The sequence below is a fragment of the Neodiprion lecontei genome, chromosome 5 (genome assembly GCF_021901455.1).
Source record: "Neodiprion lecontei isolate iyNeoLeco1 chromosome 5, iyNeoLeco1.1, whole genome shotgun sequence".
Lineage (NCBI taxonomy): Eukaryota > Metazoa > Arthropoda > Insecta > Hymenoptera > Diprionidae > Neodiprion > Neodiprion lecontei.
The window spans coordinates 7,012,175-7,040,019 of NC_060264.1; the positions used below are offsets into that span (position 1 = coordinate 7,012,175).

General features: G+C 41.1%; 1 protein-coding gene across 1 annotated transcript; it reads left to right on the forward strand.

Moving 5' to 3' along the window:
• The first annotated feature begins 599 nt into the window (after nucleotides 1–599).
• On the forward strand, nucleotides 600–27,823 carry LOC107221843 (doublesex- and mab-3-related transcription factor A2). The gene is made up of 5 exons (XM_046741370.1): nucleotides 600–1,670; nucleotides 3,438–3,756; nucleotides 23,832–24,250; nucleotides 24,908–25,157; nucleotides 26,187–27,823. The coding sequence occupies exons 1-5, from the start codon at nucleotides 1,410–1,412 to the stop codon at nucleotides 26,576–26,578; spliced, it is 1,641 nt and encodes a 546-aa protein (XP_046597326.1). The 5' UTR covers nucleotides 600–1,409; the 3' UTR covers nucleotides 26,579–27,823.
• Nucleotides 27,824–27,845: the final 22 nt, after the last annotated feature.

The following is a 27,845-nucleotide window of genomic DNA, read 5'->3' on the forward strand; positions in this document are numbered from 1 at the left end:
TTAAAACAGTTGGTCAAAACAAAAGGCGGAGCCGTAGGAACGTCTGAGCATCGCCGCGGTTTTGTGTTAAACGGGTTTAAATATAAAGGACAATGTGTTGGTTATATGTATACTATAGTTATACCCGGTATGTATACATATATATACATATATATATATATATATATATATATATGTGTGTGGATACGTATATATTTCGATGCATATACATGTATATGTGTATACGTATAGGTGCGTACGTAGTCGAAAATGTGTGCGACGTAACCACAGAGAAAAATTGAAGGTAGAGGCAGGCATATATATCCCCTTTCACCGTGCCCCGTCTCGCCCCCGTCGTCCCCTCTTCCAAGTTTCGACGGTACAAACTCTTCAACATATCCGCGGCATCGGAGGAGCCAATGAGAAGTCGTGGTAGGCGTTGCTCGGTCGAATCGTCGACCGGATTGGCGGTCGTCTTGGGGTGGAACACTGTGGCACAGTGTTTTATTTCGCACGCGGGGGATGCCGGGTGTCGGTGGTGGGGCGGCTAGTTTCTATCATCTCTATACCCAAGCCCCGGGGAGGATGCTGCTGTAATTGTTGACAACTCGAGATCCCAGTCGAGGAGTCGCGCATTTCGGGTCGGACCTTTCCAACTCCCAAACGGCTCCGCTATTTTTACCAAACTTTGGTCTTTCCGGTGGAACATCCCTTGTTGGGTATCACACGACACCTCGTCTTCGCCCGCTATTCGTGCTCCGACTTTGACGCGGTTAATCAATTACTCAGTGAGACCAATTGGCCATAAGTTGTAAGATACGCGGTAGTAACAGTGACCGTTGATAATCCAGTTGGTACTAAAATATACGGCACACATTTGTTGGCGTAGTAGTGATTCAACGGTTTTCAAATTCGTTCGTCTCGCCGGTTACTATCGAGTGTATTTTTGAATTTTAAACGTGCGATTTCAATCCTCCAGTGACAATTGACGTGATATTGTTTGAATCGAATTGCAGTCGCTGCATGGTCGACGGATATTGGATACGGTCCGTTCCCTTCATCTCCGTGGAGTGACAGAACCGGGATACAAATGAACGAACAAGTCCGAAAGTAAGATGACATGGTCCGGCGATTCGAAGGGTTGATTAAAAAGTGATGCGGCGTGCAAAAGTGATATTAAAGACACGATGAATACGGTATAAGGAATAGAAGAAGCGTAGAGAACATTGACCCTTCCGTTCTCCATAGAAATTTTTTCAAAACGTATCAAAACAAAAAACAAATACAAATATGCTCGCGGTGTTGAACTTCTGAAATCACAAACACGGGACTGAAAAACTGGACACCAAAAAATAGTCCATAAAAAACGGACCCTGAAGCGTGAACAAGTTATCACGTGCGGTTTAAACTACGTCCAAGAAAACGACGTTATGTCTCTACCTCGAGGGGTAGGACTCGGCGTGGACGTTGGCCAACTGATGCAGCAGCAACAGCAGCACCACGTTTTACCAGCGGCATTTTTCCTCAGAGCAAGTGCCGAGCGCTATCAGAGAACGCCGAAATGCGCTAGGTGCAGAAACCACGGAGTAGTTTCGGCCCTCAAGGGACACAAGCGTTACTGTCGATGGCGGGACTGTGTCTGCGCAAAATGCACCCTCATTGCCGAGAGACAACGCGTCATGGCTGCTCAGGTAAATACAGACGACAATTAATTGCCGGATTCCCCTATCGGTCAGCCCTTTCTACGGAATTATATTCAAACGTTTTCGTTGTACGAAGTTCAGCCCTTTAGCTGTATACTTATAAGTCCCGGACAAGATGTTGGAATTGAGAGAGCAGATCGTTAGTCGATGGTACTTGTAAAGCACCGCCGGTTACTTTGGCACATGGTCATTACACTGAGAAAAATTTCATTTGTTACAGTGACTGGAAAAATTGAGTAAAACAGGTATCGTTAAAAAAACTGTTCGAATATTGTTGGGATTACGAAGAACGAGGTACGCATAACCATTTTGCGCTATCGTCGATCCTTTTTTGGTAATTGCATAGCAAAATCAGTTTGTGAGGTTTACTCTACTTTTTTAGCTAAACAAGGCTTTAACTTCAATTTATCGTTGCACGAGCATTAAAATTTCGCAACGGTTGCGAGAAAATACAGCAACAGTGATCGTAACGAGGAAGAATAGTAACGGATACTAGACTTTCCGCTAACGGCTAGAAAACTAATTTTCATTTTCTACCTAGAACTATATTTTTCGATTGCGGTAAAAAATGAAAATAGTTAAGGACTTAGCGGTAACCGGAACCGGAGTAATCCGTACTTGATGTAAGCTGAGCATGGATTTTCCATACCTGGGAAAATTAGCGAAGCACATCTAGAGATTGGACATTATTGGTAGGCGAAGACTTGAATGGAATATGATTAAAAACTTTCGAAGATCATTATTGAGTTGGTAGCTTTGTTGCGTCGAATTTTATGGGTATCTATGTCTATAAAATACTTTGCATCGCATTCAAAATTGATTTCGTTTTCGTTTTTTAGAATTATTCCATTCATCCCAGAGTCGTCTTGCGCTGTGGTATAGAAATTTATTCATTTTACAGAGGCTGAAAACTAATATATTAGATTAATAATGGCGTCTAGGTTAATTGACACAGCGATCCTTTCCATTTGGGCAAAAATGGTGACAGAAATCAATCGAGTCTCCATCGTGAATAAGTGAAATTTTGAACTTCAAGCTGATTTGGATTTTACTGAACAATAATGTATAAATGAGATTAATGTTTCGAAAGTGCATAAATATAACGTTAACCAAAATACCATGTAACCGTGATAGAGTAAATAAACAAACCCCTTCCGTTTTCACTTCTATAATGAATTCCGTACCTGAAAAAAGTACAAGTTACCGGTCCTGCCGTACTGTAAGAGAATCGTTTGCTCGCGGTGTTGAACGGCGTTACGAATAGAAGTGCATAAGCGATGGTGTCTTGAAAATTTACCCAATTACGGTTAAACGCCTAATTACCTCCACCAAATGGTCGGTGAAAATAAAACCTCCGGGGTTTGAATAACGGCTTATTCAACGAATTAGTGAATACCCGAAAACCTCGAGAGTTCCGAGGGCTTATAACTCTTGCAAATTTTCCCTCAAACGTCACCCCCCCTTTCGTGCTTTACCACTCGGCGCATTGTGCCAATCTGAGGTCCGCAGGTTCCTTGGGAGTGTCGAAAGAAAGAAAAAATTGCGAGAAATGTTATACCTTTTATCCAGTCCCTTAATAGCGCCTTTTTATACTTCATTAAGTTAGTTGCGAAATTTCCACTTCGCTTTCGTTACGTTATACGGGAAAAAATTAAGGAAACGATAATAAAGGTTTCGGAGTAAACTCGAGTAATCCGCTTTCAACTACCTTTCGCGGTGTTAATTTGCTCTTTTCGCATGTTGGCAACTCTCCAGGTCGCTCTGAGAAGACAGCAGGCTCAGGAGGAGAGCGAAGCGAGAGAATTAGGCCTGCAGTTGCAATATAGCAACAATTGCACACCGTCACCAGCCGCCGCCAATTTGCCGGTTCCACCCGCTGGCGAAAGCCCCGTTCATCCTCATCAGCACGCGCACTCAAATCCCACCATGGCGATTCCCCCAAGTTCTCAGCTTCAGTCGCAGCTACAGCAAACCCAACTCCAGGGAAGTTTGCAACAGCTTCGAGTACCGCAGGACGATTATCAGACCACCAATTCGAAGACCGAAAAGAACGAGTCGACGCGAACTTCTCCCGGTAAGTGAAACGATCCGCCGATCGGCGAAGTTCTAGTATGTCATCCTCATCCTTAAGGATCAATTATTATTTGCAACGATAAATCGTCATGCGATCGATTCAAAGACTGGTTCAGGGTAGGGTGGTTCATTTTTAAATAATTACAATAATTGGTAGCGACATATAAATATTTTCTCACCATTTGTCACAAATGTTTCGAGTGGCATCTTGGAAAAGATAAACTCAAAAAATTAACCACCTTAGTGCAGGGCTTGTTATTAGAAAATCCTGCCACCCGTCGTTCGTAACCGAATTTAAAGTTTTTTAAAATCCGATCACGTGTTCCGGAAACTGACATTTAACATGCCATCGGATGGCGTTGAAGAACGAAAGAAGATACGACAGTGTGAGATTTTTTAATTCGTCAAGTAGGTCAGTTGATTCACACGCATCATCGTAATAAATCTTTCTTCTAATAACCCTCCGGAACATTGCTCGATATCAATCCTCGTATAAACCGGCTTCTGCTTTGCTACGATTTCCATCGAGGAAACAGAACACTCTGTTTATCCTTCAACCTGCGAGGGTGCAGCAAACAAAGGTTCGGCCAAATCTCGAAAGAAACAACTTCTCGCAGGTATAAAATGCCACAAATGAAATTCTCACGTCTCACTGAACAACAATTTGTGCCAATCTCCAATCGCCTACAAGACACACCGTTTCGAACAAACTGCTGCACACCAGTCTTTTAACCTGGTAGAGTAAAAATCAACCATCAGCAAGATGAAAAATTTTCACTGTCAAGTATCTCTCTGCAAAATTATACGTATACACCTACACCTGCAAAGTTTGATCCGTTCTTATAAGACCGGGCTTAATTTCTCTGATCGGTCAGGTGAATCGCAGAGTTGTAGACGCAGTGTTTTATCGCGGTGGATTAGGAAGACAATGTGTAATACAAGTGCCTAATATAGTGGTAAAGGATTTAACGTTGGGCCAAAGTTAAGCCTTCGCTAACGAACGGCGGACTTCAAGTAGCGATACAAGGGGTTGCTCAGTATTTGGCTATTATTTAGCAGGCCCAAAGTCTCTCTCTCTAGGCTCGAGGGTGTGTACACACGTACCTGCCAAGGTACAACCCAGCCACTATAACCTGAACTTCTCGCTCAGGACATAATGGCTTTATACCACAATTAGGCACGCGGATAAATCCTGCACATACATAGATCCATGGTGTTAGTACGCTCTCGTTGAATGCGGATGATGTATGTTTTATTACAAACGTATAGGAGGCACGTAGGTTTTACACGCATGTACGTACCTTACGTGAGAATGATCAAACATACCTAGCGGTTGACTTTTGCCGTGTAAGGTGGTGCTGACTTGTGAGTGGCTGAAAGCCATCGAGTACCAAGTAAGTACGAGGTGGGTAGGCAGGTATTGAGAATAGAGCAATAGTGCTCTGGGGTCACGTGACCATTGTACGTCGTCTCATTTTCACCGCGCCGTCGATACCCTCGAGTCCTGCTCGTTTTGTATATTATATTATATACCTACTCGCGAATGTCTTGGCTCGAGGACATGCAAGGAAACAAAGAGTCGTTAAGGTGGCTCTGGTAGGTATCGCTCTTCGAGGATTCTTTAACCAAGGACCTTTTACCGTAATCTTATTGCCGTTCTGATTATTAGCATAATAATGTCTAAACCATCCATGGAATCCCCAAATAGTCGAGTATTAAAACCTGACGAAAAATACTCGAGCGGTGATCTTTCGTTGACTTCCGGAGATCCGGAACCAAAGTCGTGAGCTGCGATTGGTTTTCTCGAATCTTCGCTTCTTGACGCAAATTATCGGTCCCGTTTAACCACGCATATCTGCCGTGCAGAGAATTTCCGACAAATTGTTGATAACCAAAAAACAATCCGTAAATCGCATGCAGATCGTACAGTCTGTCTCTAGTGCATCAATTTCGACCAATTTAGAAATTTTGAAAACCGTTCTTATCATTATCTTAAAGTTAGAACACAAACCGGTCCATTTATTGTTTCAAGGATGATTACGGCGAAACAGTGGGGTAAAAATTTGTGAAAGATTATAACAGATTCAGTGATAAAGTAACCGTAAAATGCTTGGTCGTGAAAAAAAGTTAACGAATCGAAGGTTCACCGAGGATTAAACGATCGAGACACCAAAGTCTAGACTACACCTACAATACGAGAGTCTCGAGTATCGCAAGAACTAGTCTCGATGCAAATGTATATTTGACACAGGCATCGGTATTCGAATGCCCACCACGACGAAACCTCGGCACACCAAAGGCAGTACATAACCGACACCCACACTCGGGCGTATAGATGTCGTTTATGTATAATACGAACCACCCCCGCGACGAATAAGGGACGGTGGGAAGGAAGAGATCGGAGAATACGGTACACTATAGCAAGCCAAGACTTGAGTCTGTCGAGAAGTTTAGCAGTAATTGAATTTCTCGGGCCAGTGCCTTCGGCCGCGGAGATGGTCTGGCGGTGCGCGTATCATTCTACCGAGTCTTTCTCCCTCTGGCTTTCTTCCCCCTCTTCCTCGCCCTCTTCACGGGGATGTGTACGCGCACAGAAACGAAGATGTGTATACATGTATATACGCGTATATAGCCAAGCGTTGAATGGAAGGACACCCCGAGTTCCCATTCACCTTGTGGAAGAGACTCCGGTGTGTCGAGCGCGAGGTTAGAGGGGTGGTTTCGGGGGTGCGAGAGCGACAGAGAGTATTAACTTTCAGACTCCGGATAAAGTCCGGTATACGTAGTAGAGTTACATACACCGCGAGGTGGGCAGTACATGGGGTATATATACACACTGTACATATACCTGTATCTCGGAGAACGACTTAGCTTTGACTCCTCGAGGGTGGTGGCAGCGGCTGTTACGGCATTGGCCAAGAAACTTTGTCCCGTTCTGTCGGAGACACCAGGAAATTATTTTACTCCGTTCTGATCTTCCCTCCACCTCCTCCGCCTAGCGGCAGCCGGGTGTACTTAACCGCGGCTTCTTCTTATCTTTGCGGGTCATGAGATATATTCGCAGCACCGGGCGTGTATAATATCACGGGAGCCGGAGAAGCTGCTCCGAGAGAAAGAGAGAGATCTACAAAGAAACCGCGCCGAGGAAGCGGAAGAAACACCGGGGCAAGGAACAAGTCCGTGCGTGTATAACGTATGTTTGTAGGTACGATACTCGCGTGTGTATATCTGCAGGTTTGTTCTAATGGGCACGTTGGAAACCCACCAAGCTTAGGCAAATACACACGGATATGTGACCTGTACACAAAATATGTACACGAAATCGGGGACGCCGAACGCTCCCGGTTCAGAAAATAATTAACCAAAATGGCCGCTGTGTCAACGCGTTCGATCGTCGAGGTTCGCGACATTCGGTTCACGACTCGCGTTACCGAAATTCGAACGGACCGATCCACTTGTATCTCATTCGCGCGAGGATAAATTTTTTAGAAAATATTTTATCATCCCAATTGCGGTAACTCAAAATAACCCAAACTGATAATGTACTCGTTATTGGCGAACCCAACTTGTTCAAAATCGTTGTCAAGTTGGAAATTACTGATTTTTTCTCTCAATGTTTCGTTACGCTAACGTTACGAGCTTTAATCTCGTAGAAATAAAAAAAAAACCGACTTGTATATAACGATTGTTTCGATACGAAAATTGAGGTGAATCATTGAAATGTAGGTACGTGGATTGTGCACTGAGAGAAATTTTTAGTTCCAGTTACCGCTCGGTCCTTAACTATTTTCATTTTTTACGACAATCGAAAAATACGGTTCTAGGTACAAAATGAAAATTAGTTTTCTAGCTGTAACCAGAAAGTCTGGTATCCGTTACAATTCTTTCTCATTACGATCACTGTTACAAAATGGTTAAGCGTACCCCGTTTTTCCTAATTCCAACAATATTCAAAAAATTTTTTTAACGTTATCTGTTTTAATCAATTTTTCCAGTTACTACAGCAAATGAAATTTTTCACAGTGTGTGGATTGAAAACCGGTAAAAACTGATGTTCGCAACATAAGTGAAATTTCCAACAATATGAACAATATACTTTTAGAAAACTTGTATATCTTTAGATAATATTTCTTTCTTTTTTCAAACTATGTACTTCTGCGTCAAGTATTCCGCTAAACATAAATATGCCTAATAGAATTGCACGTTTTCCTGATGATAAGAGAGAATGCACGAGATGAAGATTTAAATAAAAAAAAAAAAAAAGTAACAGGTACGTGCAGCATACACGAGGATTGATCGACAAAACGAGTATATATAATTGTAATTCAACGTGTGTCGAATGTTTGCAAAGAGCCGTGACGATAAAGGCGAAAAATTCATCGTACCTACAACTTTGCTTGGTAAATGTATTTTGATGCGGTGGAAACAGCTAGTTTAAGGTATCGCGTGTGCATACATGGTACATGTTTATAATCATCGACATGTAAGCACATAAGTCGTACGCGTGTAGAACAATCTTATATGCTCGACTCTTCCCTCGTGACTTCACTGACTCTCGGTACATGGTCGATGGTCGAGAGCGTGACACGTTCTCAAAGATGTTTGCTCAAGATTTTTACGGAAAATTTGAAAGCTGATTTTCAGTGTTTTCTTTCTTTTTTTTTCGTTTCATTTGTTTTTTTTTTTTTCTCTTCCTTCTTCGTTCTGCTTCTTGTTCTTCGACATCTTCATCCTCCTGAGTACACGACAAGCATGTGTATGTTGTTGGACATCGACGGCATGTTACGGGCGTATTACCTCGACAGCATTACATGTGACTTTGTGCACATTTGTCTACATACAAGCAGCCGCGATTATTATGAGAAAACATTGATCTAAGTACTAAACGGAGGTTGGCAAACGCTGAGATATTTACACTCGTTGATTGTAGGTATGTTTTCAAGCCGAGACATGCGAAAAAGTTTCTTTATCTTATTTATTTATTATTTTTTTTTTTCATAACCTCTAATAATTAGCAAATTACTTCTAAAATCAACAGCTGTAACTCACCGCACGGAATATCAAATTTTTTTACGGATATATGTGGGCCATGAAATTTTCGACTACCTATATACATATATATGTATATATATATATGTATAAAATATGCGCTTTCACAAAATTTCAAACGCCTGAATTAATTCTCGTCCAGTCATATTATATATATATATATATTTGCAAATTCGCTATTACATTATCATAAACTTGGGCAACTTCAAGTACACGAATTTTTCGATTTCAAAAATTCACATGCGATTACATCTTCTTGTATCTTACCGTACGTGCAGTATTCAAATTTTCGGCAGTGCTTTTCAAAGGGCAAGGTTTCACGCCACTTGATTCACCGTTTGGATTACATTATAATATGTGCAGTGCGTATATAAGACGTTCCGCATAAGGGAAGCGACATAAATCCCTCGTCCAAAGACCACATGAAAGTAAGGATTACAAACGAGCGATATAATGGCCCGCGGAGGGTGCGTTGTAATGCGCTCTTCAAGTGATTTTTAGGGGCCACATTCGACACTGGACGTCGATTCCGGAGGGTGGATTTTCCCTTCCTAACCACCCAAGACTCCCACCGTTATTATTTTAAAATAACAAATCCAATACCGAGACTTGGTACTGGAATATCCTAAATCCAGGGTGCACGAAAAAGAGACAACTTTCACAACTCACAGATTAAAGTTATCGAATTTTCTTGAAACTGGTTCATTTTCTTTGAAAATAAGTGACAATTAACGTCTCGAGTGTACAATTGTGTAAGAAAACTTGATGCGAGAAGAAAAAAGCCAGTCAGAAATTTGTTGTATACGTAAAGAATTTACTCATTCAACTTGAAAGCCGTGTTTCTAAATTCAACCAATCTAAGTTTAGACGAGATTGCACGTGACTTAAATTCCAGGATATTTAAAACTTTACAGCGGTTCGCGCCATCATTTGTGCAACGTCTATAATTTTACAACACTTTTAATAAAAATCATACACGGTTAATTTGAAGCAACCCTTCGCCTCGATGTTTTTCGGTATTAAATTTGCGAAATACGATACACGGCAGCAATCATGGGAATTATTTGAGGGGTGTATCCACACACGTGATATTTCACCGGAAGCCTTATCCGCAACGGCGGATGCTGGTTGGAATTAAAACACTGTCGGGGCGATCGGGGCTTCTTACTCTCTTCCTTTCTTTTTCTTTTAATTCCTCCACCACAGGCTTACTTTTTAATTAAAAACCCGTATCTTGAACTTACTTATATTGCATAGTATCCTATTACCGCCGAATATAATATATAAGTACATTATTAAATCGCCGGATCATTTTTACATCTATATTGTCTTTCACTCTGCCTGCAATGAAAGTGAAAAAAAAAATTTTTTTAAATCCACTACTCTGCACAGAAAATGAGGAAATTTTGATAAGATAGGGTTAAAAAATCGCTGTGCGTACATATACTCGTAAATTTCAATGGAGGTAAAAAATTATGATAATAAATAATCCGAAATTATAAATGAAACTTGATAATATAGAGTCGGTTTCGTTATATAAAAGCACCTACAGTTCGAGCTTTGAAACTGAATTAAACAAAACACATGCACGCCCAGGACATCTAGGATATATATATATATATATATACACATATATCGATTTGTACGAGAAAACTTTAACTACACGTTGAAAACCCGAGCGCGCGAATCCCCTGAAAAAAAAAACCTACAGGTCATACAACGAATTGACGCAGTCGTGCAAATATCCGTTGAAAGGACGCGCCATCCGAGTAGGTACGCGTGTATTCCAATGGTGAAATAATCGTCCAAAGTGTAAAACTTTATAACTATGTCAATCACGGAAATACATGCTTCAAGAGCGTAGGAAAAATAACATCGTTATTCGTGTAGTAAAATTCAACGCGCATGTGCTACAATGCGCGAGCAACCGTTTGCCAGGGTGACCAACCGTCTTTAACCCTAAGAAATTTTCACGGTTGCAGTGAGTATCGAGCATAACCGTCACCGACGACGGTCAAGAATTTCGAGGTTATAAACGGTTGGACAACCTGTCAATCAGTTGCACTCGAATTGCATCGCGTGTGTATTAAATTTTAGCAGACGTTGCGATGGTTAGAAATTCGCTCTGTACAACAAAAAAGTATAATCGTTAACGGATGTATAAAGTATCTCCGTTTCAGCGAGCGCGCTGTTAAAAAAAGATTAAAAAGAAAAAGAAAAAAAAAGAAAAGAAAACCGCCGACGAACGTAAGGAAATTCGAAGAAGCGGTAAAAGGAAATAAAAAAAAATCAAATAACCGAGAAAAGTAAATGAAATTACAAAAATCGCTATATTTGTAAACCACAGCGCACAGTTCACCTCGCGCTTTCAGGGTTATAAAATTCGAAAACAAAAGACGGCTGGGCGCGAAACAATTAAAAACGTTACGCCCGATCGCCCCTTGCCGCAGAAATCTCCTCCCACACCCGCCATCCATTCGTTTCCATCCTCAACCCGCTAACGCTAAATACACAAACGCGATCGCTTAGCGTACATGCGGATGTATACGCACATACCTCTATATATGTATACATCAACGTATACAGAGACCCCCGGAAAAACCTCCTCTCGCCCTTTCCGACAGCAATAACAAAACACGCGCGGGCTGGCGGCGGAGGTGAAAACAAAAGCGAATCGCAAGGATTTAATGACTGATCGGCTACCCCCTCTCCCTCTCCCTCCACCCCCTGTCCCTTCCACTACGGACGTATTGGATATCTGGTAAGCGCGAGGTATTATTATATACGCGCAACCAACACATTCGATTCGAAAAAAAATTTATTTTCCCTCCATTTCCGTTTTCTCCCGTTTCGCTCGTTTTCGTTTTTTTTTCTTTTTTTTTCTCTTTTCAATTCTTCCTTCGTCCCCCGCTCCTTCGCTTCTATTATTTTATTTTTATTTCATTTTTTTTTTATTCTTTTTTTTTATTCCCATGCGAGCACGAGGGAGGGTTTCCGATGCGATTTATCGCCATTCTGCTTGCGTATCGATACGTAATAATGAGAGTCTTTTGTTTCCTAAACTCCCGCCGTACCACGAGATTCCGGATGAAGTCAGAGCCCCCCCCCTCTGCAGAGCCGCGTAGGCTTTCTTTCTCGTTTTCGTATATATAACCGTGTGTGTGTGTGTGTGTGTGTGTGTGTGTGTGTTTCGCGCACGATTATCGTGTAAATCGAAACGGGGTTTTTTTTTTTTTTTTTTTCAAGTACACACACGAATTATATAGGTACGTATAATATTTTTGCCGCTGTTAAATTGATCGTGATTTTTTACACAGTGAGAATCAGAAAGACACGCAACATCGTAACGGTGATGGAAATTTTCGTTTGTTATAACTTTGTCTTTAAACTTTACTGCGGGTAATCTAGGATAAGAAAAAAAAAAAAAAAAAACACAAACATGCAGGTGAAATAAAGTTTGTTGAAAACGAGGAATAATTTTGCAATTGATGGATGGTTCTGAAAATAAATGCGGTTTCACCGAATAACCCAAATTAGTTTTTTGTCCGCTTCTTCGATTCGCTATTCATTGCATCGCCATGTTTATTGAAAAGAATTGCTTTTTTTTCGTTTGAATTTTAATTCACTCGAGTAAACTTTTGGTGAAATTTCGAAGACCTTTGAACATTTTGAAGAATCTATCGATTTTTTTATCGATTCTCTCACATGCAGTGTATTTTGTTAAAAAATCACGAACGTTCATAATATATTATACTTTTCACACTTTTGCTATTATCGCGTAAAAAAATGCGGGGAAACTTTATTCAATATGTACAACGTAAAAACTTATTACCTGCGAATTACATCAGTTTTTCCTGTATAATTTTCTACAATACAACTACAATCGAATAAAATTTCTCTCGTCAAGTCTATACTCAGATTTATTTTCCCGAGCAATCGGTGTAGCGAGACATTAATCGATCAATTTTATTTTAAATTCTTTCAACGGTTCGGTGCAAATCACTTGAATTCGCACTATTATATACACATTCAATTAATTGGCGAAGGGATACAGCGCGGTTTACACCGGCGTACATAAATCGATATAAAACATTAAACCTTCGTAGCGCATATATACACACTCTTTGCAGTTCACTCGATTCATTCTTGCCATTGACCGTCCGATCCCGGAAAAGCTCCGTGTTTATAAATCATGTATATACCATATATGTATACATATACTTTTACATTTATATACATACATATTTGAAAACAGGGGAAACAGCCACTCTGACGCGAAGTCGGGCGCGGCACGGAAATGCTTTGGAAACGGTTAGAGTTAATTGGAGATCCTTGGAGATCCTTGCGGGAGGAGGAGGCGAGACTCGAATCGCGGTCCCTCCTCACCGAAATAATATTGTATATCAGCGACGAACACACCCTCAACCTACTTCTCAACTCACCCCTAACTAGCGGTGGATATACGCATGTATGTATGGCGTATCCGGCATTTTAACGGAGCTCAAAAGTCCAATGAACCAATTATGACCGATTTCAGGCGATATATACTGCACGATCTTTTTTGATTCTTCTTCTCCCTCGCCGTTAAATATGAAGTAAAAGAGTGAATAAAAATTCATTTCATTTGTTATGGTAACTAAAGAAATTCAGGCAAAACCGGTATCGTTAAAAAAATAGTTTGAATATCGTTGGAATTACGAAAAACCAGGTACGCGTAACCATTTTGCGCTAATCGTCGATACTTTTTTGGTAATTGCAACGCAAAATCTGTTTCCGAGGTTTACTCCACTTTTTTAGTTACACGAGGCTTTAACGTCAATTTATTGTTGCTGAGGCATTAAATTTTCGCAACAGTTGAAAGAAAATATAGCAACAGCGATCGTAACGAGAAAGAATAGTAACGGACACTAGACTCGGTAACAGCTAGAAAACTAATTTTCATTTTCTATCTAAAACTATATTTTTCGATTGTGGTAAAAAGTGAAAATAGTTAAGGACTGAGCGGTAACCGGAACTAAAAAATTCTCTCATTCTACGCTTATCAAAAAAAGAAACGCAGTGTAGACTTGAACTCTGTCAAAAACAAAATAGTGAAAATTTGAAGCAGAAAATCAAAAAAACTACGGCTAATTAAATTGAGATTTCTAATCGTTTATGATTTCTATTTATAATTGTAATTTTCTGACGTGTAATATAAATTATGAAGTGCTTGATTCTTTGGGTTTGGAATCGATCACGATCCAACACAATATCCCATACCTATACGTTGTTTGCCCTACGGCGTTCCGTCGGTTCCTCATCCCTGTAAAACCATTTTTATTCGAGGTACGATTTTTGAAACGTGCTCAACACCGTTTGACTGACAGTAGACGGAGGAGGAGAAGAAGGATGAGGATGAGGATGAGGAGGAGAAGGAGTACTACTCACCTCGCCTCGAGAAGCAGATGTTAAATTGCATCTGGTATATCAATTCCCCTCGCCCCTAAACAGCCCATTGCTGCACGCCCGACGTTATAACCTATATACAATTCCATTCCTATCGAAGTATAACCCACAATTCCAAGGGTCCGCGGTGTCTGCGGTCTATTATTATTATCATTATAATTATATATATATATATATACATACATACATGAGTGTGTGCGCGCGTATATGTACATGTCAAACCACCCTCCGAGCAAATAATATAATAGCCATTATGTGCAAGGGTTACCTTACACAATGCGAGAGTAGTCCGTGGTCTATATACGAATTTCGATTCGCCCACGCAGAAAAAGAATATTACACAGTGCTCTGTAATAATGAAGTTTCACCAATTGTCCGTTATATTGTACGCTTGATACGAATATGATTGTACTCGCAACGACAACGAAAGAAACAAACATGTAAAAACTATATTTCATTTGTGGAATATTAACTTGACAGACGAATGATGAACTTGTTGTTTGATTTTCAAGTGTTATTATTATTACTGCTGCATATAGTAGTGTTTCTCACCGTATGGTATGAATGTAAAATGGTTCATTTAATTACGCTTGTAAACACAATTTAACGTAATAAATTCTCGTAAATAATGCATTAAACATTTCGTAGCGTCTGATTTTCGGTACCGAATAATCAGTTGAAATATGTTATTTAATTACACCAGAATCGGTCGAAGTTTTGGTGAGAGTGTAATTGAAAAAAAAAAAAAAAAAAAGAAAGGAATGCGGCAAATAATTGTAAATGGTATTTTATAAAACGATCAATCTAAGTTATCGATTCAGTGCTCCGAATTGTTCGACTATACACAATCGGCTTCGTTGCAACGAACTTGGATTGCTACGGTAACCGATGCAGCGTAAATTTTCCTAATCGCAGTAAAATAAAATTGAATATCCGATGAGTAATTTTATTCTACAATTATCACAGTGACAATAGGCAAGAAGCTCACCGTTTGAAAGATAATATACGATGCGAAAGTAGCGTGAAAAAGTTTTCCTTCATTGCGTTGCAGGAATAACGGCCAAGGGGTGATAAGAGGGTGCATAGTCTAAGAGGCGATAGATCGACATTAAGTTATTTAACGACATTATGAACAATAGAGGTTAATAATTTATTACACCTCGGAGAGTCATCGACCGTGAGCTATAACCCGAAGCGTATAACTCGGCCCGTCCAAACCGCGTTTCGAAGGCGTCGGTGTCGTCTCGCTCCCTGGCTTCAGAGAGTATGGAATGAAAAGGCACGCCGCGATATAATGGACCTGCACCAAGCCGCTGGGGAGAAGCAGTGTAACGCCTTCGCGGAGTAATTTACTGTGAAACTCGGCTCGGCTCGAAGCGATGTCGGCACCCCCGGAGGTATCTCGATGCCTTGTGACTGAACCCTGACTGCCGGTGTCCCGATCTGCGATTCGACTTCGAGACCCTTTCGCGAGTGAGATAATTTTTGGATGGGGGTGAAAATTCGCAGGGATCGATATTTCGAATGGACGATAAATCGAAATTTCAAACTTGCCGAGATGAAATAACGAAAGATTAATTGTTCGAATTTCTTCCTTTCTTTTTTTTCTCCAAGTGTCGTTGATCGGTAGTCATTCTATTCAGCAGTCATTCTAATCAGTGAGACTTTTGAAATTCAAGGTATCGAACAGATCGTCTTTCGTTATTTCATTTTCACGTGTTTCAAATTTCGATGTATCGTCCGATCGAAATATTGAACGTTCCATGTTTTGACTCCACGCCATAATTTTCCTGTTTTCGTCACCTTGGGTAACATAAGAAAGGTGTTGGTTATGATAGAATATCACATTTTTTGATTTCTAAACGAATCTTTACGTTTCTGAACCATCAGAATCCGTAAAACAGATTTCTTGAAACATGTCGGTCTGTCCGTTAAACTGGCTAAAGAAATTTAAAACTTACAGGATTTTACAACTATCTAACGAGCATGAAAAATTTCCATGTCCCGTTTAATTTGAACTTCCGGGTCTACCGGGAATAAATCGATTTTCAATGTTTTACCGACAAACATTTATTTTTTTCTCCTTATTGCTTTTTCGAAATAAGCGATTATGTTTTTCCCAGTTCTTACATTTATTAAAAAACAAAAAAAAATATCCGATTTTAATTCTTCTCCCAAAAGCTTTTCATTTGGCTGCCAACTCCTATCAGTTTCAGATTTTTCACTCGGCAGTTTTCGACATCCACGTGGAATTTTGTCTTACCAACCGACAGACTCTTCCCTTTTCATGGCGATGAAAAGAACCGCGAAATAACTTTTTTCCCGGCTAGTTTCTCCCGAGATTTACCCACGATTAGCTATAAATCGTTTCGTGAAGTGTTTTCATGTCTACAAGCGGATAGAAAGCGAAATATATGCTTGGTAGTCACTGCTGGTTTTTGACGAATGTGCAAGTCAAGTCGCAAACATTCGGTTGAACGGAAATGTAAGCCGTAGTTGACAAAGCAAACAAATAGCGAATAATTTTAACGAAAAAAAAAAAATGACCCCGAGTAAGTTTCGTGAATTTTAATACAAACAGGGATTAACTTGGGTGACTTTCTCAGAGGCCGCAAGAAGACTCAGTCTTCAAAAAAATAGCAAGCAAGGGTAAACCGTAATTTGTATCAAATCGATCAGCGAACACTTCCTCGAGTAATAACTGTACATTTAATACGTTCAAACTTAAAATAAAAAACAATCTTCGAATCATGCACGTGAAAAAAATCTGTTCGATTTACATGCGCGACGCTTATTATATGAACAGCACTTTTTTGGATTACAAATTACTTCAATTTCGGTATTTGGCAATATGAAAAAACATTCGCGCATGCAACTTTAACATACAAACAAGTATAATTCAATAATTCACGTAATCAGCGTCGCGCATGTAAATCGAACAATTCTTTTCCCGTGTGGTTAACCACATTTCATCTTTGAAAGTCAGTGGTTCGAAACAATTATACGACTGTATCAGTCTTGACTTCAAAGTGTCCTAATCGCTGTATGAGGCACCCTTTTACAAAATGGGCACTCAAAATAAAACGTCTACGATTACACATGGCGTTCGGTAAAAAATTCGTAAGAAATTCAAAGACAATTCCATGTAATTTTCAGCTCACTCAACGAAATTAAAAATAGAATATTTCCAAGACACAAGGAAAATTCAAGCATAGTTTCCAGGACTTTTAAAGGAGAATTAAAATTCAAGGACATTTCCAGAACATTTTCAGGTCATTCAAAGACATTAGAAATAGAATATTTCCAAGACACAAGAAACGTTCAAAGATGGTTTTCAGGACTTTTGATAGATAAGAAAAATTGAAGGACATTTCCAGGACCACTGAAAGCCATGTTATACCACAGGAGTAAAAACTGACCAATCGGCTATCATTTACATGCAATGATGAAAACACCGACTTGGAACAATTTACAGACATAGGTTTGAGACGGGGTTTGGACGGAGAAGGAGAAACCCTGTCGAGACTGACTGACCCGAGAGAGAGAGAGAGATGAGACATGGTCGGGTAACGCTTTCGGTTTTGCTCCTGAATGTAATTTACCGCTTCCAGGGTGTTGTTTGCTTCCGTACTGTTCATTGTTCGGTGCACCTAGTACCTACCTACCCCAGGCTCTGGGTCACTTCCACCGCAAGCGAAACCCTGAATCTAATTTATAGTGATGTTTGGCGTCGTCCACAGTTACTTGCAGGGCTATGTTCCGATTCCTAGTGTTCCATTATGCAGTGGTGTGTACGCTTCTCGTCGTATATCTGTACCGCCTCTAGTACGCATTAATACATAGAGAGAGAGAGAGAGAGAGAGAGAGAGAAACGCGGCTGCCCGTGGATCAGTGTATGTGTCTGTGGTATTCTGAATTATTCAGCATTGTCTCCGTTGACGCCATTGTTCCCCATCTCACCCAGAGCACATCTCGCGCATCTGCACCTACGTATCCATCCCTATATGACTTCGAACAATTCAACTGCACCATATAAATATAAATTATGTCTATTCTCAGGACCAACTATACACCGACGATAAATGAGAAGAATACGACCTCGAAATATACATTGATATATCATGTGATGTGAAATTGGAATGATTCGTACTGTTTCGTTGCACAGTTTTCGAGTTATCGTAACGAATTCACCGGTACCAAGGTTTATTCCGTTCTCAATTGTTGAATGAAAGTTGTTCGAACGGTTTGTTGTATCCGAGCTTGACAACCGTCGCAATAATTCCTCCGTCGGATCGGCACATGTAACTACAGTAACGAATATACATACTGTCAATAGTTTCATAATCCTTTACCAAACATGCCTAGAAACCGAGGCCATTAACCAAAGTGCTGATCCATCGTGAAGTTGTTAATTTTACGCCGGCATGACTAGCAGACTGAAATATTGTAAAATTCTGTAATATAATATAATGTATTCGCTTTCGAATGAACGAACGGATTACAAGATGAATAGTCGAAAGGAATTCGCCGGTATCGGTGACGAGAGGAGACGGTTATTATATACTCGCGACACTTCCAATAAACTCAAGTTTTATTAGTTATTGATATTCCGCAGGTCCGCGGCGTAACGACGCGAGGAGGAATGCAATATCGCTGAGTTAATGTGTTGCCATATTCCATTACGGGGTGAAATCCACCATTGCTATACTATACGTCCACTGTTCTACTGTATTTCCCCCCCCCCCCAACCGACGTCGCCGTAGTTCCTCGCCTGCCAGAATTCTGCGCGGATACATATTAGGGCGCGAGTTATACGGACGGTTATTAAAGTGTCTGACGATACCGTCTCGTCCCCCCTTTCCCTCCCCATCCTCATCCTCATCCTCGTCCTCCCGTTATATCCACACCCTGCCGACACTTCGGCAGTGCGAAGGACGCAAGCCGCGGCAAATTCCACGCGTGCCAACGCAACCACCGTGACCCGAGGTTCAACCCCTATTTCTACCCACCCCATGGTCGTCCAGTCACTCTTATAACGATCATCCATGACAAACATGATATATAACCGTCGTGCGAGTCGAGTTTCAGAGTTTTCTCCGTCAACGAGATTTTTTAACTTTCAATTAATTGTAGCCAAGCTGCCGAGTGACAATCGCTATACTAGAGTGATTCATTTTTTAACCTTTTTTTTTTAAGCTGCCATGTGAAAAATTTGTTACAAATGCCGGTGTATAAATTGTCGTAAGAACTGGAGGTGGTAGAAAAATATTTTTAGGTCGCTACCAATTGTTGCAATATTTTTTATTTATTCTTATGTATACAGCTTACGGACTTACATATATATTAGTTTAATTTTTTTTTGTGTCAGGATCAAATTAATCGTTCACCAATCAACAGCAAACTCCGCCTAACTATTCCGCAGTTGGCTGTTCTCGTATTTTATCCGAAAGATAAATAAAAAAAGGAGTATCGCATCACCTTAATGTCATTATTTCGTTTTCAGTACCAATTTTTATGAACAATGATCAATTGGACCACGATACGAAAAAAAGAAACTAATATATACAATAAGGTCCGTAAAGTGTACACATAATAACGAATGAAAAATATTACAATAATTGGTAGCGATGTCTAAATATTTTCCTACCGTATTCAGATTTTACGATAACTGTGTTTCCAGTATTTGTCACAAATTTTTCGACCGGTGCCTGAAAAAAAAAGTTATAAACCGAATCACGCTAGGCTATATCAACTTACTCTTCTTCTCAGCGACCGGACTTTGCGAGTTACTCCAAGACCCGTCGTACAACGTGAAATTTCAAAGAGTTGACGTAGTACAAAAAATGAAAATTCAATATTGAATACGTGTCGTTAATTTTGATACACGAAAGGCAGTGAAGGGCGCGAAGCAAATGGTGTATATAAGAAATACTTCGAAGTTTCTACTCGAACAGAGACCTTTCACTGTAGCTGTCCGGTTACCGAGTTTCCCCATTTTGAAACTGGATAATGTAGATACCCGTTCAACAACCGTTAAAGAATGAGTAAACCAGTTTTTGTATAATGTAATTTATATATCATCGTCGTCAACTCATTCAGCACAGACAGATCCGTTGGTGGAGAGGCGTAGAAGGGTGAGGAGTAAAACTCCGCCCATCAAAAAGTTGCAGAATATGGTTAAGTAGACCTTGTGAAGTAGCTCGATGTGAATTAGAAGTTGGCTACATATGGCAACCATTTTGAGAAAGGGAATCGAAGGTATAATTCAGTGCGTGTATTACGTGACGACGTACAGGCCCGGACAAAGAGTGATATATGTTATTTGTAAACGACGCCGTATCCTGAGCTTTGAGTATATTTAATCCCCTTGGTGTCGGAGAGGCGGCGTTGGGGGGGGATATTACTTTCGAGCCTTGACACGATATTGTTAAAGTATCGCCCCGACTGTAAAACGACACTTGCAGATCTAGGGGTTGTATTTCAAGACGGGTGTAGTGCGCTGTAGTAATACGGTGAAACTGCCGGCAGTCTTTTTTCCACCTCCGACCCCAAGAGCCCCCGATCCGTAACCCCTGTGACCCTTGGTCTGAAAATTCCGTCGTGCGACGGAGACACTCGGCAAGGGTGGATCGCTTTCCCCGCACTAGTGAGGGTAATAAAATCTTTTCCAGCTAAGGAATACGCCGTCCTTCACGCACCAGCTTCATATTTATTTTTCGACTTTGGATATCGTAGATACGTAATCCGGGATCGGGGTGAACCGAGGAGGATGCTCAAGTATTACAAGTTACAAGTTTTCGAAAAACGTGGGGGTTTATCATCACTGTCAACGGGAAAAAAGCAGTTTTAACTACCTTCTAAGATTTTGGTTCTTTTATCGATAACCTCAAAAACTCATCAATTCTTACCCTGGTAAAATCGGAGATTTCAATAATTCGTACTTGAGACAATAATTGATTTTCAAATGAAATTTTTTCCACCAAAGTTTCACTTGCTATAAAAAAGATTTTAATTTCTTCCAGGTATTTCGAATAAGCTCGACAGTTTCTTACGACTTAATTGTGTTCGAAAAACGATCCCAACTCATCAGAAGTGACCGTCGCATATATATATATAATACAAGTCATATTTGTCCCGCAGGAAAGTCCCAATACCCTGCAAGTTGAAATCGGTTTTAAAATGCAGTAAAGATAACCATTCCTAACCGAAGCACGTGTTACGCGTAGGCGCAGACGAATTACACGACGAATGCAGAAGTGCACGAGTGGTTATAATACTAATTGACGTTGTAACGGGGGAATAACCGGAATGAATAAATCGAACGAATACTCATATATAATATACATATAAAATGTCGAAATTGGCAGAGGTGGATGAATTGAAAAACAGTCTCCTCGGCGCACGTACGCTGAGATATTTAACACTCGAGTGGTCAGCAAGAGTAAATTGAACGTGCATTGAATGACTGACCAACCCAGCGAAACCCGGCATCCCACCCTCGCGCATTGAGACGCGGCAAGCTCTCGAGTATGGCTTGCCGATGCCGATATCCACCCGACGCGGTGCTCACTTGGCGAACGCGAGGTCCGTCGGTTCCTTTCGAAGGGTGCCACGCGTCCCAGGGATTGCCCGGGGAACCCCTGACCACTCAACTTATCCGTGAGGTTGTTAGAAATAATTGCGAAAGCACTGGACAGGCCTGTTATACACAGAAGCAAGCCAACTCGTAGCGAGGTAATACCTACGTCCATGTATCTGCTCTTTTTATACGAGCCGCAGAAACAGAAAGCTTTGGTTATATTCAGGGAATTGAAATGAATCCAAGTCAAGTGTGGTGTAAGGTTGTACCCCGGTGCTCGATCGCTTGTTAAAAAGTTTGACCAGCCGGTCGGTTAACTCTGGACCTCGATCGACTGGCGTGGATTTAGACGAACGCACACCGCCATATGCATCCATCGACGGATATCAATTGACGAGAGGTCATGATGTAAGGGAAATAAGGTGCGTCGGAACTGAAGAGATCTTTAAAGATATCGCGTAAATGGGTTACTTATTTATTTTCCAATGCCAGTTTGTGCAGTAAAAATTTGCAAAGATAATAACGCGAACGCAAATATCAAGCCTTTATGACATCGCCTTGGATATGTCTTCTAATTGGTTCGACTAAAGCGTACGTGCATTCTTTCACCTTATTTCCTGACATCGTGGACGAGGTCAGAGAATGTTGCTGTAATATAGAATCGGGGCAAACCAGCTGGGTGAGTCAAGTTTAACAGATTATGAGGAAAACGTGAGTGAGTCATAAATACAGTGTGCAGGTACCTACTTAGAAATACAGCGTTCAAGATATGCCAAAAATAACAGGATATAATAATAATTCGAGTGAATCCGTGTTGCGGTTTTTTTTTTTTTCTGTCAATTGGCAAAATCAACTCGTACCGTGCACGTTTCGTTGAAACATCCATGGCCGCACACTCTCTCTTTTTGTTTCTCCTTCTCTTACGGCGCGGTTAATAAGTACTCCACACCATCAGCTGTAAACTCCCCCGCTCCCATGCTTTGGTAAATACGTAAATTGAGGGAGGAAGAAAGGGGGGAGAAGTTTTTTTTTCTGGGCGAGGCTGTAGGCACCTACGTTAGGTTACGAGTGCAGGGAGAAACTTTCGAGTACCTTTCCTTTGCCAACTCCCCGACCGACCGCCGTACAACTAGCGGTGAGTTAAGGATGCATTGGATTTTTAGCCCTGCTGCCTTATACTTGTTAGGAAGACGCAGTAGAGTGTGAACGTATAAAATGTTGCTCACTTCGTGGTCCATTACGAGAAGGACTCTCGGTAAACCAAACTACGTAGCGCGGTACTGGAAAAGTTCGAAGTTTCAAGTTTCAAGTTTGCCGGGGAACCAAGGGTATAGGAAACTTGAGACTCCCCCTTCGACCGTTTCAAAAGTTAGCTACTAGAACCAGCGTTTGCACATTCGAGAACATATTTCTACTTTTTCATCTTCTTTTTTCATTTTTCTTCTCCTGCTTTTATTTACGAATTTATAAACAGTTTAACTTTCCTCGCGATCTGAGTCCAAGTACACGTCGACAACTTCCGTCTAAACGAAGCGGTACGAGCGTTGCTCGGACGGATTGGAAAAGAAAGTAATCAACAGAGAAGAGAGGGGAAAAATGGAAGAAAGCTTGTAGGAGGATGGGGACTTGTGGTGCACAAGGTAGAACCATAAGGTACAGTGAAAACCAGTTGAACGGTTGGGTGAAATAGGTTCAGGAAAAACGTTTACATACATAGTTGATAATTAGTCCAAGTACTTGAGGACTTCTGTCGACTCCCAAGATCCGAAAAGAAAAAACACATCAGTGTACTTGTCCATATTATAATTCACTACTGTACGCGAAAAAGTGATGTTATATGTGACAGTTTGAGAAAATTCAACTCAGCATTGGACGGGACAGAATTACTATCCAAAAAATCAAAGAAATAGAGTCATCTAAGGACTGATCCATCGTGACGTTCGATATTTTAGTTCGATATTCGAACAGCTAGGAACTAACGCCTTCTTCGTTTTTCTTTCAAGTTCCAGGTCCAAAGCGCGCCAGAATCTCCGTGGACTCAACAGGCGAGGATTCGGAGGATCACGACTCGGCCGGGGATCACATGCACGAAAATCATCCCCTGGAGCGTGCCGGAAGCCGGCACCAAGTGCCGAATCCTTGCCCGATCCCGAACTCCGCCTCGACCGACTTTACGACAGAACTGGAGGCTCCACCGTCAAGGAGGAGTACGAACGGCTCGGAATCTGCGAGTCCTGATCCCCGAGATTCCCCGGTTGAGAACACGCCTCCCTTGACACCGGCCCTAACACCGCAACGCGAGGATACGCCTGCCCCGGAGAACCTGAGCCTACGTAAAACCGGAAGTCCTCAGCCCCAGCAGACGCCCCTTCAGACAAACCTTGTTCAGGCTCATCACAGCCCACCGCCTCATTCGTTAACGGTAATTGTTAACTACTTGTACTGGATAAATTGCTCGGGTTTTTAGTCTTGGGAAGATATGGGCTCATTCTGGAGAAAGACACTAGTCTGAAGTCACCGATTCGTGGAAGTGGGAGACAATATCGGGAATTGCTTAACGTAGTATGAACGGAAACCCAGTTTCAGTTACAATGCCAAAAATTAGCCAATCAGTCACCTACACCCAAGAATATTTCCGCAAGCACTTAATTATACTTAATAATATCCCAGACAGCACAAAACTTAAAACCGTCGAAAAGACGTCTAAACGATGTTTTACGCGACATTATTTTGTGACGTCTCGAACGCCCCAAGGACACCTTTTAGATGTGAGGATATTTTTTCGACATAAAGATATCTTTTGGGCGTCAGAAAATGGCGCATAGACACTCTTTAGACGACTTCAATATTTCTACTGTCTGGGATAGATGTATATATACGGGTTTCAAACAGAAGCACTGTCAAATTGTAACCACCGAGAAAGAAGCAAGTAAAATGCAACGGTAATTTTCTTTATCTGTATAAGATAAGCAATTACACGTCGACAAAAACCCTAACAAATTCAAAAATGTCCAAACCCCCGACAGTAACACAGTAGATATAACGCAGTCTAAGGATCATATGGGGTTTGGTATTTCAGACAGCAGCTCACTTTTCCCCATACGCGCCGCTTTACGGACCAGCGGCAAGTTCGCTCTACTGCGCTCCGTCTCTCTACCAACATCAGCATCAGCACCACCTCCAAGAGCAACGAGATTTGCAAATGCAAATGCAAGGAATTCAGCACTGCAATTTGCAGATTCAGCAGAGATCGCCAGTCGACGTACTCCTGCGAGTGTTTCCGGGTCGTCGTCGAGCCGACGTCGAGGCTCTGCTACACCGATGCAAAGGTACGTACGATGCACGGTGACGTGCAAGATCACCATAGCGAAACGTAAAGTGCCTAGGTGTCGATACCTTTACCTTGTACCTAAGTTCGTTTTGGCAGTAACAAGACCATCTACGTATTATACCGGTTACTTCGGGTATTCTTGTTCGTGTACCCGCGTCTGCTCTTGTCAATTTTCAATACGTCAGTAAAATTGCAAAAACCGACGCGTGACGTTCCGAATTGTCGATCAGGTATCGTTTGCTTGTAGATCATTAGAGTGCCCAACTTGATAGGTGCAAAGGTGTTAAAGGTACACAGGGACACTTTGGAATGAATAGAGCTTGTTTCGATACTGCACTAAAAGATCTTCATTCAAAGTCACGAGAGATTACAGTGTCTCCTATGCAACTTCGTTTAGCCTCTCACTGTTATTCTCAAGATCGAAGATAACTGAAGTTTCCCTCAGGAATACAAATATCAAAAGTATCAATGCGATAAGAAAACCGACCTCACTCAAAATTTTACCTCACTTGAAACTTATTCGCGGTTCTTTCTACGCGTAACTTTTGTACACAATGGGTCCCACCATGCCCATATATAATCCAATGTCAATAAAGTACCTTTACGTAGGTAGGTAAACCTAGAGTAGTTGTACCTGCAGCTACGTAGATGCGCTATAAAGTACCTATCCCGTTGTCTGGGTACTAAATATAAAGTACCTTTCACACTCTCTAAATTTCCTTGGAGCGAAAACTGCGCAACTCGCACCATGAAGTGTATACATTTACTCTTCAATCCTGAACTTTTCCACTCCCAAACGTTTGGAGTGAATAATATCACTTTAAATTTCACTCGATTGGAGTGAATATTGAATACTTCACTGGAGTAAAATATTCACTCGATTTGCAATCGCGCATTTTTCATCCTCGTTCGGTGATTCTTCACTCCATTGGAGCGAACTCTCACTCCAAGACATCGAGAGAGCAAGACCTTGAAGGGTGTACCCCTCTCACGACTTCTCTCCAACCTTCTCCTTCAAAAATTTCAGGTGACGTGGTCTCGGCGATGGAAGTGATGGTCTGCGAGGACGCCCTGCACCCAAAATCGGCCTTTTCGCCACTCGCCGGGGCGCTGGCGTCGGCCGCAGCCGCAGGACTCGCAGGAGCGGCTTCCAGCGCTTATTCGCGCAGCGCCTACTGCACAGCGGCAGCCTCCCTAGCCCAAAGCCAAGGTCTACCGAATCCGAATTCAACCCCACCAACCAGACACAGATTCCTGGCGGCCCCTTACACGGGGACCGGTTACCTCCCCACGGTAATAAGGCCGCCGAATCAGGGGCCCCAAGACTTCGGGGGCCACAATAACGGTGCGAGTACAGGCGACGCCTACAGAGAAATGAGCCCCGATAACGCGAGCGACAAGACAAGCTACTCCGAGTGATACATCGGCGGCTACTATCAGCACGCTAGCTTCTATCAGTAGCCGCTTATCGCCAAGTAAGTGCAGACAAGAGGTTACCAAAGGAAGGCCAATTCGCAGTGGCGTGATACAGTTGCGGTTAGGAAAGGAAGGCGTAGAAAGCGCCGCGGAATTTAAGGTGATTTAAGGTGATTTAAAGAGGCATGACGAAAACTTTTCTGAACTTTACTGACTCTCACCGATTAGACTTTCGGACTTGGCGTCTGCTGAGAGGATTTTGGACGGTTTTTACGAATGATATGACGGAATAGGTAAGTCGCGCTGCTGAGCGTGACGTACCTATATAATATAATTATACATATATATACACACACACACACACCTGCATACGTGTTGAATCATAAGTATGGCAGTGTACTATAAGGTACGAGTATTTATTTTAGCTTTGACGAGATCGCAATACGTGAATGTCCGTCTATGCGTGGGACAAAAAAATTGTCAAATATGTCGCGTTTCTATATACCTATGTACATGTATTACTTATGCAAGTTTGGTAAAATAATATTACGTAAATTTGATAAATACTTATACATATATGTATATATATATATACGTATATATACATATATATACATATAGTTTTTAAGAGTTATACGATGTAAGCTTATATCGCACGAATTATATTAATATAATAAACTGACTGCAGTTACGAGCTGAAATATATGAATAATTATTGTTATTTGCAAAACTTGTGTAAATGGAATAACAAATCACTGAAACTTATTGTTATACACGTATGTATTTAATTAATGAAACCCGAGTGATACAAGGAAAACGGAAGAAAACGGAATATAAATAATCTCTGTCAAGTTCTAGAAGCGAATCATGTACTTTCTGGCGTATACGCATATATGCATATTTGTTGAAAAATATAGTATATAAGTACAATTCGGTACTAATATGTATATGTAACATATGCAGACGACTGTATAGATGCGATAGTTGTACCATTATTATATTATTATATCATATACATATATCATAGACAAGGTGTAAATAAACGAGTGCTAGCTAGCTTTACAGTGTTATTAAATTAATCAATGTTATCCAATATAAATATATATATACACAAACATATATATATATATACATATATATATGTGTGTATAAAATAGTATATCGTCTACGATGCGTTTAGCTAAATACCGAAACAGAAATTAATGGACTTAGGAAGAAACTGAAAAGATTAAACGAACAAATAATAAATTAAAAACACAAAAAAAAAAAT

Bases quoted from the DNA above. Each gene is read 5' to 3' on its own strand.
- LOC107221843 (XM_046741370.1), top strand. From the start codon at position 1,410: ATGTCTCTACCTCGAGGGGTAGGACTCGGCGTGGACGTTGGCCAACTG. The intron at 24,251-24,907 runs GTAATTGTTAAC...TTGGTATTTCAG, and splicing joins CACCGCCTCATTCGTTAACG to ACAGCAGCTCACTTTTCCCC. The intron at 25,158-26,186 runs GTACGTACGATG...CAAAAATTTCAG, and splicing joins TCTGCTACACCGATGCAAAG to GTGACGTGGTCTCGGCGATG.